This window comes from Gopherus flavomarginatus, chromosome 2 (genome assembly GCF_025201925.1).
Source record: "Gopherus flavomarginatus isolate rGopFla2 chromosome 2, rGopFla2.mat.asm, whole genome shotgun sequence".
Classification (NCBI taxonomy): domain Eukaryota; kingdom Metazoa; phylum Chordata; order Testudines; family Testudinidae; genus Gopherus; species Gopherus flavomarginatus.
Genome location: NC_066618.1, coordinates 201,202,973 through 201,216,889, shown reverse-complemented (window position 1 = coordinate 201,216,889; position 13,917 = coordinate 201,202,973). Strand labels below are relative to the sequence as shown.

Below are 13,917 nucleotides of genomic sequence, written 5' to 3'. Positions count from 1 at the left end.
CACAAATGCAAGGAAATTCAGAAACAAATCTACAAATCGAGGCTGACATTCTGCCCTAGATCATGCTATTGTGCCTTGAGAATTAAAATAAACCTAGCATTTCCAATATTTGCACCTTCAAATTTTGACTGTTTTTCTGTTTTTGTGTATGCATGTGTGTGCGTGAGTGCATATATATAATATATGTGGCAATAAACTACAATTTGATTTAAAATTCCCTAAGTAGCATCATGGGCTGTTTCCATCCATGTGAGTAAATGAAGCTTTATATTATCTAATAATTTTGATTCTAGTAGTTCTGTATGTAAAATGCCAGGAGCCAGATACTTCACTTATGTAAATGTTATGGCTTCATTGATTTCATGTAAATCAGCGGAGGATCCAGCTCATGATTTCTAAAATTTCTGTAGCCAGGCAAATTAGTATTCTGTTAATTTTTCAAATTAACTCTCATTTTCACCAGATTTCCGTCTCGTTTTGCTTTTTTCCTTCCTAGAGCGATTCAACGTATATCTTATGCCTACACCAAATTTAGATATCTATGGGGAATGTACAATGCAGATCACACATGAAAACATCTATCTCTGGGATATCCATAATGCCAAGGTCAAGCTGGTCATGTGGCCTCTGAGTTCTTTGCGGAGATATGGACGTGACTCAACATGGTTCACATTTGAGTCTGGAAGGTAAGAATTAAGGAAGTGTGGCAAGTGGGAAGAAAATGCATATCACTCCATTGTTCAATTACTGGGGGGAAATATTGTTACCATGGAAATTCTGGCTGATAGTTACTTACGGTTACCTACCTATGCCTTGATTTTGAAAATAGCAGTATACTGTGGGAGGGAGGATCCACTGCCATGTGGAGAGAGAGAGAGAGTGATTCTTGAGAGGCAGATCCTCTAAGTTAGGCTATTCCTTTTTTTGGAGTGAACAAAGAAGAGTAAATGTACTGCTCATGCTACCTACCTTTTTGTATATTACTTTTTCAAAGTGCTTCATATTCAAAAGGATTGCATCATGCCTAACATTTAAAAACACTGAAAAAGTATGAATGCTGCCCTTTTGTTTGTATCCAGCTTATTTCCATTTCTACCATTGCTGGGGGGGTCTTTCAAATATTGGGAGCTGTGTTATCAGATTTGAGTATTAGAGATGTGGCTATGCTCATGAAAGCTAGCAGGCTATGTGTGCGCGTGATGCAGAAAAAATTAAAATCTGGTCAATGTCAAGGTGGTTTCTTCCTGTAATAGGAAAAGAAAAAACAACACTGGACAATAGGTGTAGGGTTTGTCTACATAGGGCAGCAAAGCATATTAGAAAAATATGATTTATAAAGCACTCTAATGTGTTGTGCTCTAACTGCCCTAACTGGCATGCTCTAAAAGGTACCTTGTGTGTATTAAAGTAGTCTTGTTTCAAACAGGACATTAACATGAACTAGGAACTTTTTAGAGAGCATCAGCAGGGTCTACACAAGGCAGTTAGATTGCAACACATTAGAGCCCTTTACAAATGATACCCCTCTAATGCACTTTGCCATGCCATGTAGACAAGCCCTACATCTTTTTTTCAATTTCTTTTTGATGATAGTCATGTCCTTATAGCTATGTGCATCAGGATTTATTTTTACAGGCGGTTTTTGGAGTGCTACTTCCTTTCCTTCACATCTTCACCTTTAAGAAACTTAATAGGGTTATTACAACAGAATTGATGGAAAATCTACAATGACTGACCTGTGGTTCAGTTATACTTCCAGCAGACCAGTTAGTGTGAAATAATTCAGATGTAGGTTTATAGAGAAACTGTTGTACTCCAAAGCTAATAGACACTGTAGCAACTGCATTCTTGAATGAGAGTGGTTACAGAAACCACTTAACTGATGGCACATTTTAAAGTGGTTATATTGTAAGATTAAGAAAGGCTGAAAGGGTAAGAAAAGTGTAAAAACATAAAGTAAACATCTATAGTTATTTGATGCTTGTGGCACTATAGCATTTTCAGCAGGCTTCCCTTTTTGCCCATTAAAATTGTGTTTAATTTAAAAAAAAAATCTGTCAACTGGGGAAAAGGCTACTTTTACTGGACTGAGGTTAACCATACAACATAACTTTATGTTTCTGGCACTGCACAATACAGCCCAATGCATGTTTCATGAGTTGCATCTCTGAGTAAAAGAAATTTCTCTCTTTAAAATCTGGTATAGCTCTAATTAAAGTCACTGGAAAGAGAATTAAATTGGGCCTTTAAATAAGAGACAAGTCCTGTAACTAGAAATGATCAAAATATTTTGATGAAACATTTTTTCTGTTGAAAAATGTTGTTTTGTTGGAACTGAAATGTTTTGCTAAAACATATTGGCTTCAATGAAAATTTTGTCAGGAAAGTTATTTGGGTCCAGGATGGAATTTGAGAGAGAGAGACAGACGTAGCCCAGAATACCTAATTTTCCGGTGGTTAGAGCACTCGTCAGATTCTAATCCCTGCTTTGGCTGATTTGTAGCAGGGAACTGAACTTGAGTCTTCCATATCCCAGGTGGGTGCCCTAATCACTGGGCTATGTGCTACTCTTGGGTTGGTCTGTGTCAGTCTCTGACTTATTTTTGTCATGGAAAAATTGAAAAGGTCTTGCTTTTGTTCCACATCAGAAGAAAAGTAATCTTAAATCTCAATTTTTTTCATGAAGCAGAATTGTTTACTGGTCAGCTCTTACTGTGTTTCCAGCTAGTCCGTAATTATATCCCTACAATGAACATATGTATCCAAGTAAAAAGCAATAACTCCATAACCACCTGCACTTCCCATTGAAACTCTAATATTTTCAATACATGATGCATCTACAAACCATATTATAACTCAGACTATATTAGTTATTTTCAGCCTGCCTTATAATTGGTGGTGCTTCTAGCCTGATGAAAAGTAGATTCCTTTCCTTTGTTCTGGCATTGTGAGTTAGATCTACCTTTATCTGTTACGCTTCTTTTTCTTTGATCTGATCCCTCCCTTGGTTCTTTCAGAGTTTCTTTCCTTATATATGTGTATGTGTATGGAAATGTTTGTATGTGGATTTGCCCTGGCACAGAAAAGAAGGAAGTAATATATGACTGCAGAAGAAGCAGTGTCTTTAATATCATAAGCCTATGAAATGCAGCATTGATGCACTTTTTAAAATCTGTCCTTGGCTTTATTCTATGGTTCTCTCTCCAGCATCTCTCTGAACATTATTATTGCCTGGTCCTTTGATCTGTTCATCTCCTAATGAAGCAAAATCCTGATGTGTCGTCTCTTTTTAAAAGTGAAGAGTTGAGCCATGCCATAAAAGCATGTTCACAGTAGTAATGTTTTCATCATAGGCATCAAAAAACACATTCAGTAACAACAGTTGCTTTATGTGCAATACTTACAAATACATTGTTAAAATATTTGTATTACGAGTTAGCAACTGAATCATATTTTACTTCATTCCAGTGGGATTACTTGTGAAGCAAAGTACCATTTAAGTGTGTCTGGTTGGAAAAAAAGCCCTTAATAATAAAGATTAACAATGTACATATCATCTACACCAGAGGTTCACAAACTTGATTTGTGGCTTGTTCAAGGTAAGCCCCTGGCGGGCTGCTCGCAGCTCCCAGTGGCCACAGTTCTCCATTCCCGGCCAATGGGAGCTCCAGGAAGGGGCACGGGCCTGGCCACTAGTTTATCAGTACTCTGAGGTCCTAATGAGAATTCTCTCAGGTACTTGGCTAATGGCTCTTGTTTTTTTCAACCAGACGCACTTAAATGGTACTTTGCTTCACAAGTAATCCCATTGGAATGAAGTAAAATATTACTCTAAGTAAGAATAGTGAAATAAGGTCTTCAATCATTATCTTATTTAGGAACATATAATATTAATACATCTAAATGAAATAAATATTTGGGAATCTAAATTTAAATTGTTCAGTTATTGTTCAGTAATTACTATATCTATGTGCAGAGGGAGAGAAGATTTTTTACATGAAATTCTTCATGTTGCTTTTCTATTGATTACTGATACTTTGAGTGTGAGCTAATATAATCTCTGTGTGTGCCACAGCACTAAGTGTGAAGTACAGTAGAGCCTTGCTAACTTTCTAATTGGAGACCCACTGCAAATTACTGGATTGCGAGTCAAACGACTGAATTTTACAGTAACTGATATTAAAACTTTGCTGACTGCCGTCTTTTTGCATGGATTATAAAGTGTCTGATTTAGTGCAGCATAGATTAGTGAGTTTCTATTATTCTGTGCACTCTGACTCCACACAGTTTAGAAGTAGCATATTAGAATTAAGCCTATACAGCCACTTACTTCATAGACAGTAGCATAGCATTTTTAAAGTCCTGCCCTGCAAGGATATGGGACCGATCCATATTAATTTATGAATCCTGTATGGCTATATTCATTACGAGAATGTTTGCTCTATGACTAGAGGGCGTTAAGTCACTGTATAAATGGGTTTGTTTAATTAATAGCAAGGTGGTTAGGAAACAAGCAGGAAGAAAGCACAGTAGAACCAGATAAAACATCTCCTGATAAATAGGTCAGAAGGTTAAGAAACTATACCCGAACTATTAGCTGTGAAGATGCCACTTTCAGGCTCCACCCAAAGCTACAAGATTTATTTTGCCAAAACAAGAAGTTAAAAGGTCATTAATCAGTTAAGTAACTCTCCAGATATCTAAATAAAGCATGCTGACAGAGAGCTATTCTCAGGGAAACAAGCTGATACAGACAGCTATTGACTTGTGGGAGAGGGAGAGGGTCTGAAGAAGTGAGGCCTTTCCTAAGCTTCCATGCAGCTGGTGTAGGGTCCCTCCAGCATTGGCCTGGAGTCTCACAGAATCAGCATCGATCTCCTGGTGACTATTGAAAGCAGTCCGGGAGATTTTAATAGGATATTTTAAGACAATGACATTACATCATGTTGTGGGAAAAAATCTCCTGGAATATCTTCAGTCAGAATTGGCAACCCTAAACTGGTAAGACTTAGGTAAGATAGCTATAAATGAAGATTGTTAGTGTATTAAAAACCTTTTCTTTTATACCTTGCGATGGTCTTACTGTTGAGATAAAACAATGCTTTTGTGATAGGATCCCTCCGGGGTGCCACCTGGAATTGGGGTACCACTGAGCCCTCCGACCTACCAGCCTGTGATCCCTCTCACACTGTGCTGCTGTGACAAGCTGCAGAGCCCTCCAGGCTTGCACTTTCACCAGCATTCACACAGGTAGGGACACACCCAGCTGCAGTCACATGCAGGTTCTCTAACCACCAGCCTCCCAGCCTAGGATCCCAGAGCAGTACCGTCCTGCACTGGTCAAATCTTGCCAGTATATGAGTTTAATACCCGGTCCGCCTCTCCCTCAATGTGAAGAGGTCCATGCACACTTGTGGTAATCAAACTGAGAATTTCCCCAGACATTTTAGTCAAACATTCATCAGTAAGGTACCATCATGATGTCATTTCCACCTTTCATATCTTCTGTCCACTTGCTGGAAAGCTCTTTTGCTGTGACCTGGGTCAAACAGTTCCAATTGTGTAGTGTTATCTCTGAGAGGTTTCTGTACACAGTTCCTGGGGTAATCCTTGCGGTTGTGTGCATTTCCTCAATAAACCATTAACATTGTTTGGCCTTTTCACTGTTGTACCTGAAAGGTTGCTTGTGGTGGTTTTAACCTCACAACATGCTTTAGTAACACATACATAGCCAAACTTCATAACTTCACATACAAGGATAGCACATACAATCCAATGAGATATTAAGTCTAGCAGATCAAGACTTTTAGAATGATACTTTGTACAAAACATATCCTAATTACATGACAGAGATGAATATGGGGGTGACAAGTTGTCATAGCTTTGTTCTAGGAAAGTTGTTTGGTCACCTATATTAACCACTTATCGCAAGGAAACACAGGTGCCAAACCCAGTTGGATATGCACAGAAATTATAGTTGGTAAACAGGGTGCTGTAGCCCCAAGTTCTGGTCTAAGAGTAAGAGAATCATAGGAGCAAGAGATGCATCCCAGGGAAGAAGAGACCTAAATCCTGAGCGGCTGCACTTAGAGAGAATCAAGAGGCATCAAGTACAACTAGCTCTGTAACTGTGATACGCTTGTTTCCCTGAAATGCTTTTCTTTCTACTTTGTAGAGTTGCAGACGCTGGTATTAGAAGATATCTAAGTATATTGAAGTATATTCATGCTACTCAGACATAAACATAAGAACAGCCATACTGGGTCAGACCAAAGGTCCATCTAGCTCAGTATTCTGTCTTCCGACAGTGGCCAATGCTAGGTACTTCAGAGCGAATGAACAAAGCAGGTAATCTTCAAGTGATCCAACCCCTGTTGCCCATTCCCAACTTCTGGAAAACACAAGCTAGGAACACCATTCCTGTCCATCCTGGCTTATAGCCATTGATGGACCTATCGTGCATGAACTTACTAGCTATTTTTTGAATCCTGTTATAGTGTTGACCTTCACAACCTTTCTGGCAAAGAGTTCCATAGGTTGACTGTTCACTGTGTGAAGAAATTCTTCCTTCTAAACCTGCTGCCTATTAATTTTCATTTGGTGACCCCTAGTTCTTGGGTTATGAGAAGGAATAAATAACACTTTCTTATTTACTTTCTCCACACAAGTCAAGATTTTATAAACCTCTATCATATCGCCCCCTTAGTCATCTATTTTACAAGCTCAGAAGTCTCAGTCTTATTAATATCTCCTCACATGGAAGCTGTTCTATACCCCTAATCATTTTTGTTGCCCTTTTCTGTACCTTTTCCAATTTCAATATGTCTTTTTTGAGATGGGGTGACCAGATCTGCATGTAGTAGCCAAGATGTGGAGGTACCATGAATTTATATAGCGGCAACATGATATTTTGTGTCTTATTATCTATCTCTTTCCTAATGATTCCCAGCACTCTATTAGCTTTTTTGACTGCCACTTCACATTGAGTGGATGTTTTCAGGGAACTATCCACAATGACTCCAAATATCAGAGGGATAGCTGTGTTTGTCTGTATCCACAAAAACAATGTATCTGAAGAAGTGCGTTTTTTACCCACGAAAGCTTATTCCCAAATAAATCAGTTAGTCTTTAAGGTGCCACCAGACTACTCGTTGTTTTAATGACTCCAAGATCTCTCTCTTGAGTGGTAACGGATGATTTAGACCCCATCATTGTATATTGTGACAGAACCAGACCAGTAGGGTACAGGAGTCTGGTAGAGGACAAAAATACTTGTCACTGGGTGAGTAGTTTTCTGTTCCCTGAGTGACCAGAGCAGGGGCTGCACTAGAGTAATCAAGAACCTGCTAGAACCAATTAAGACAGACAGGCTGATTAGAACACCTGCAGCCAATCAAGGCAGGCTAATCAAGACACCTGGGTTTAAAAAGGAGCTCACTCCAGTCAGGGAAGGGGGGAGCCAGAGGAGAGGAAGTGCATGTGAGGAGCTGGGAGCAAGAGGCGGAAGGAGCTGAGAGTGAGAGTGAAAGGATGTGCTGCTGGAGGACTAAGGAGTACAAGCGTTATGAGACACCAGGAGGAAGGTCCTGTGGTGAGGATAAAGAAGGTGTTTGGAGGAGGCCATGGGGAAGTAGCCCAGGGAGTTATAGCTGTCATGCATCTGTTACAAGAGGCACTACAGACAGCTGCAATCCACAGGCCCCTGGGCTGGAACTCAGAGTAGAGGGTGGGCCCAGGTTCCCCCCAAACCTCCCAACTCCTGATCAGACACAGGAGACGTTGACCCAGACTGTGGGGAAGGTCACTGAGGTGAACAAATCTGTCAAATAAGCACAGGACCCACCAAGGTAGAGGAGGAACTTTGTCACAACTGGTGTCAAGAGTGGGATTTGATGTGCACAGCATGGTGGAAGTAGGAGGGTGATTTAAAAAAAAAAAGGGTAGAGGGTTTATTTTTTTTTCACCACAAAGGATGACTTAGTATGGGCATTGCTACAAGCTATGGCGGCCCAGCAGGAGGCTACCCCTGTCCATGCAGCTGCCCAACAAGAGGCAGTGCAGCTGCAGCAAGAGACTAATCACCTGCTGATGGACCAGGCTTCTCAAGACCGAGCTATGTTGCGGGAACTGGTAAACCAGGTAAAGACCCTTACAGAGCTGAACTACGGCCATGATCAGACGCAGATCATACGGCCAGCCATTGGCTGCAGAAAATGACGCGAGAGGATGATGTAGAGGCATACCTTCTGGCCTTTGAGAGGACAGCCCTACGGGAGGCCTGGCCTCGAGATCAGTGGTCTGGCATCCTTGCCCCATTCCTCTGCGGGGAGGCCCAGAAGGCTTACTATGATCTGCCTGAAGAGGTTGCAGCAGACTACCCCCAGCTGAAAGCAGAAATTTTGGCCAGATTTGGGGTAACCACTGCAGTGCGGGCCCAGCGGTATCACGAATGGAGGTACCAGGAAAACAAAACCCCGTCGTCCCAAATGTATGACCTCATCCATCTCGCACGAAAGTGGTTGCGAACGGAATCTCAGAGTCCAGATGAGATACTAGAGGTTCTGGTCATCGATCGATACATGAGGGGGCTACCGCCAGACCTTCGTGCTTGGGTAACTGATAACGAACCCTCCACCTGTGATGAGGTTGTCACACTGGTAGAGAGGCCAAGGACAGTGAGGGAGTTGACCTGACCAGTTAAGAAAGAGGCACCCCGGCTTAAACTAACAGCACCAAGGCTTAGAGCTCGGGTGACTGGGCAACCAGGAGGTCACAGGTAGAAAAAGAGAGGGGCTGAAGGCCCACCAGAAGCCACAAAGAGTCAGAGCACTGAGGGAGAAGAGGATTGTGATGTTAGACTGCCCAAACCAAGAGACCGGGGAATGCCTAGGGCTCCATACAGATGTTATGCCTGCGGGGAGTGGGGACATATAGCTGCACAGTGTCCCAATGCTGAGGCACCAATGCAGTGTAACCTGGGGAACTGGGCAGACCCATGCTCCTTAATCCACCTTGTGGGGATCTCACTAATCCCACAGATGTACCCCAGACCAGTAAAGCTAAATGAGGTAGAGACCACAGCACTGGTTGATTCGGAGAGTGCTATCATGCTTGTCTCGGGGAATCTCGTGAAGTATGGTCAGCTGCTGCGGGCTAAGCGTACAGGGATAACATGTGTCCATGGGACAGTTGGTTATTACCCACTATCCCAGTAAAAATCGAGATTCAGGGGAACACTACTGAGGTAGCAGCAGGTGTAGTCCCTAAACTCCCATATCCGGTGCTGATAGGGAGGGACTTCCCAGGGTTTGGAGACTTACTCTCAGTCGGAGGATTGGAGAAAGAGGGGAACCCTGAAATTATTGAGGCATCCACAGTAGACTGTCAACCCCCAGTCTTCTCTGAAATATCTCCAGATTTATTTTCCATTCCCAGACAGGGTAGAAAGTCGAAAAAGGAAAGGAGGGCAGCTAAGGCCTTGGGAACCAGAATACTGACCCAAAGCCAGAGGGTCGCTCTCGTAGGTAGGTGGACCCCGCAGCTGAAAAGGAGGCCACCCAGGAGGGAGAAGCACCCGAGTCTGACCCCCACCCTAACTCTTTTGAACCAGTAGAGGCAACAGAGACTGGGCCTCTAGATCTTGGGCAGATTAGCCCCGGAAGAGGAAATTTTGGACGGGACCAGGCTGAAGACTCAAGGTATGACAACATTAGAAAGGAGATGGCTGAAATAGATAAGGTCCCGGTAGAAGGGAAAACCCAGGGACCAGGACCCTATTTCATAATGAAGAAGAATCTCTTATACCGGGTTGCACCAGTACAGGGGCAGAAGGTACAGCAGATCCTAGTACCTCAAAAACACCAGAACACTGTATTAAGTCTTGCTCATAGTCATCTTTTTGGGGGGAACTTGGGGGTAGAGAAGACTCTGGCACGAGTCCTACGACGGTTCTTCTGGCCCGGAGTACATGAAGAAGTGCAGAGGTATTGTGCGTCTGCCCGGAGTGTCAGCTGCACAGTCTCCGTCCCCACCTGAGGGCACCTTTAGTACCCCTTCCCATCATAGAGGTCTCCTTTGAGCGAATAGCCATGGACCTAGTGGGACCTCTGGAGGAGACGGCTATGATAAGGAAGGTGGTAAGTTGGGACGGGAAGGATTGGGACACCCTACTGCCCTACCTTATGTTTGCTATCCGGGAGGTACCTCAGGCCTCGATTGGGTTTTCCCCATTCAAGTTATTATATGGGCGTCACCTCTGTGGCATGCCAGATATTGCCGAAGAGATATGGGAAGAGGAACCCAATGAGAGGAGAAATATAACAGAACATGTAATACAGATGCGAGACCAGATAGCCCGTGTCACCCCTATTGTACGGGAACATTTGGAAAAGGCACAGGAGGCCTAGAGAACCCATTACTATCACCAGGCAAAAGTCCGATAGTTCCAACCAGGGGATCGGGCAATGGTGTTGGTACCCACGGCAGAAAGCAAGCTTCTGGCCCAATGGCAGGGACCCTATGAGGTGGTTGAACCCGTGGGGGAAGTAACCTACAAGGAGCGGCAGCCAGGACGCCAAAAACAAGAACAGATTTATCACATCAACCTTCTGAAACCCTGGCATGCACAGGAGGCATGCATAACTGTCCAAAAAGACCTAACTGAAGAAAACAAGCCTTCCAAAACAGGTAAGAGTGTTTCCTGATTTGACACCAGATCAGAAGAATGAGATGTCTGAGATGACCTTCCAAAACCAAGATGTGTTCTCGACAAAACCAGGTCGAACAACCGAGACATATCACCACATCGTCACGAACCCTGGGGCCAGAATAACAATGAGGCCCTATCGGGTGCCAGCAGCCAAAAGGGAGGAAATAAAAGCAGAAGTAAAAAAAATGCTGGAGTTAGGGATCATCGAAGAATTCCACAGTCAGTGGTCCAGCCCAATCATGCTGGTGCCCAAACCTGTTGGCACCACAAGGTTTTGCAACGACTTCCGGCGACTAAACAAAGTATCCCCGTTCGACGCGTACCCCATACTTCGCATAGATGAGGTAGTAGACCTTCTGGGGAATGCCCGGTACTTGACTACCCTAGACTTGACAAAGGGGTACTGTCAGGTTCCCCTTGCAGAAGACGCAAAGGAAAAGACTGTGTTCTCTACACCAGAGGGTCTTTTTCAATATACTGTCCTTCCTTTTGGACTACATGGGGCCCCAGCTACTTTCCAGCACCTTATGGACAAGCTATTATGACCGCATAACAGTTATGCTGCTGCCTACTTGGACGATGCATCTGTTTGCAGGATAAATTCCTTGGTGAAATCAGGGGCTGTCAATATGGGGTTACTGCAGAGGGCAGTCCATAAGTCTGTGAATGCTTCCTCTGCTGCGTCAGACCATCTCACCTGATCAGGTCCACGGGCTTTCACGAGGTCTGTCAGGGGGCTTGCCCTTGTAGCAAAGTGGGGGATAAATCGTCAGTAATACCCCACTATACCTAGGAATGCCCGGACTTGTTTCTTGCGACGTGGTCGGGGCCAATACCCCAGACTGGGAAATCCACCTAGAGAAGTTGGAGGCAGTCCTTGATACCTTCAGGTGAGCTGGCCTTACAGCAAACCTTGCCAAGTGTGCTGTAGGGTTCACAGTGGCCAAATATCTTGGCTACATTGTGGGAAAAGGTCTGGTAAAACCCTAAGTGAACAAGTTGGAGGCCATCCAAAATTGGCCCCAACCACGTCTCAAGAAACAAGTCCAGGCATTCCTAGCTATAGTGGGGTATTACCGATGATTTATCCCCCACTTTGCCACAAGGGCAAGCCCCCTGACAGACCTCGTGAAAGCCCATGGACCTGATCTGGTGAGATGGTCTGATGCAGCAGAGGAAGCATTCACAGACCTACAGACCTCTGCAGTAACCCCATACTGATAGCCCCTGATTTCACCAAGGAATTTATCCTGCAGACAGATGCATCGGAAGTACGATTGGGGGCCATTTTATCACAGATGGTCAGGGAGGGAGGAACACCCAATTCTCTACCTCAGTAGGAAACTCCTTCCGAGGGAACAAAAATATGCAGCGGTGGAGAGAGTGCCTCGCTGTAAAATGGGCCATGGAAGCATTGTGCTACTACTTGCTCTGGCGCAGATTTGTCCTTGTGACCGACCATGCCCCTCTTCAATGGATGCAGCGGAACAAGGAGAAGAACACAAGGGTGACCAGGTGGTTCTTATCCCTCCAACCTTTCCATGTGGGCAGGGCAGGGAGCCGTCATGGTAATGCCAGGGCAGGGAGGCCATCATGGTAATGCCAATGGCTTGTCACGTGTGCACTGTCTGGCATCCAAAGCTGCCCAACCCCTTGGTGTTGAGCAGGGGGAAGGGATATGTGACAGACCCAGTCCAGTGGGGTACAGGAGTCTGGTAGAGGCCAAATATACTGGTCACTGGGTGAGTTGTTTTCTGTTCCCTGAGTGACCAGAGCAGGGGCTGCACTAGAGTAATCAGGAACCTGCTAGAGCCAATTAAGACAGACAGGCTGATTAGAACACCTGCAGCCAATCAAGGCAGGCTAATCAGGGCACCTGGGTTTAAAAAGGAGCTCAATCCAGTCAGGGAAGGGGGGAGCCAGAGGAGAGGAAGTGCATGTGAGGAGCTGGGAGCAAGAGGCGGAAGGAGCTGAGAGTGAGAGTGAGAGGATGTGCTGCTGGAGGAGTAAGGAGTACAAGCGTTATGAGACACCAGGAGGAAGGTCCTGTGGTGAGGATAAAGAAGGTGTTTGGAGGAGGCCATGGGGAAGTAGCCCAGGGAGTTATAGCTGTCATGCATCTGTTACAAGAGGCACTACAGACAGCTGCAATCCACAGGCCCCTGGGCTGGAACTCAGAGTAGAGGGCGGGCCCAGGTTCCCCCCAAACCTCCCAACTCCTGATCAGACACAGGAGACGTTGACCCAGACTGTGGGGAAGGTCACTGAGGTGAACAAATCTGTCAAATAAGCACAGGACCCACCAAGGTAGAGGAGGAACTTTGTCACATCTGGTGTCAAGAGTGGGATTTGATGTGCACAGCATGGTGGAAGTAGGAGGGTGATTTAAAAAAAAAAAGGGTAGAGGGTTTATTTTTTTTTCACCACAAAGGATGACTTAGTATGGGCATTGCTACAAGCTATGGCGGCCCAGCAGGAGGCTACCCCTGTCCATGCAGCTGCCCAACAAGAGGCAGTGCAGCTGCAGCAAGAGACTAATCACCTGCTGATGGACCAGGCTTCTCAAGACCGAGCTATGTTGCGGGAACTGGTAAACCAGGTAAAGACCCTTACAGAGCTGAACTACGGCCATGATCAGACGCAGATCATACGGCCAGCCATTGGCTGCAGAAAATGACGCGAGAGGATGATGTAGAGGCATACCTTCTGGCCTTTGAGAGGACAGCCCTACGGGAGGCCTGGCCTCGAGATCAGTGGTCTGGCATCCTTGCCCCATTCCTCTGCGGGGAGGCCCAGAAGGCTTACTATGATCTGCCTGAAGAGGTTGCAGCAGACTACCCCCAGCTGAAAGCAGAAATTTTGGCCAGATTTGGGGTAACCACTGCAGTGCGGGCCCAGCGGTATCACGAATGGAGGTACCAGGAAAACAAAACCCCGTCGTCCCAAATGTATGACCTCATCCATCTCGCACGAAAGTGGTTGCGAACGGAATCTCAGAGTCCAGATGAGATACTAGAGGTTCTGGTCATCGATCGATACATGAGGGGGCTACCGCCAGACCTTCGTGCTTGGGTAACTGATAACGAACCCTCCACCTGTGATGAGGTTGTCACACTGGTAGAGAGGCCAAGGACAGTGAGGGAGTTGACCTGACCAGTTAAGAAAGAGGCACCCCGGCTTAAACTAACAGCACCAAGGCTTAGAGCTCG

The 13,917-nt window shown here is 44.9% G+C and overlaps 2 protein-coding genes across 3 annotated transcripts in view; one reads left to right on the top strand and one right to left on the bottom strand.

Annotated features, from left to right (window-relative positions):
• DOK6 (docking protein 6) overlaps nt 1–13,917 on the top strand; it is a 439,614-nt gene that overhangs the window by 254,650 nt on the left and 171,047 nt on the right. For both annotated transcript variants that reach the window (XM_050938848.1, XM_050938847.1), the window contains one exon: nt 497–686. In XM_050938848.1, the coding sequence (XP_050794805.1) occupies nt 497–686 (190 nt within the window). The remainder of the gene's footprint in view (nt 1–496; nt 687–13,917) is intronic.
• Nucleotides 1–13,917, bottom strand: part of LOC127044256 (zinc finger protein with KRAB and SCAN domains 2-like) — a 618,075-nt gene that overhangs the window by 560,970 nt on the left and 43,188 nt on the right. The window lies entirely within an intron of this gene.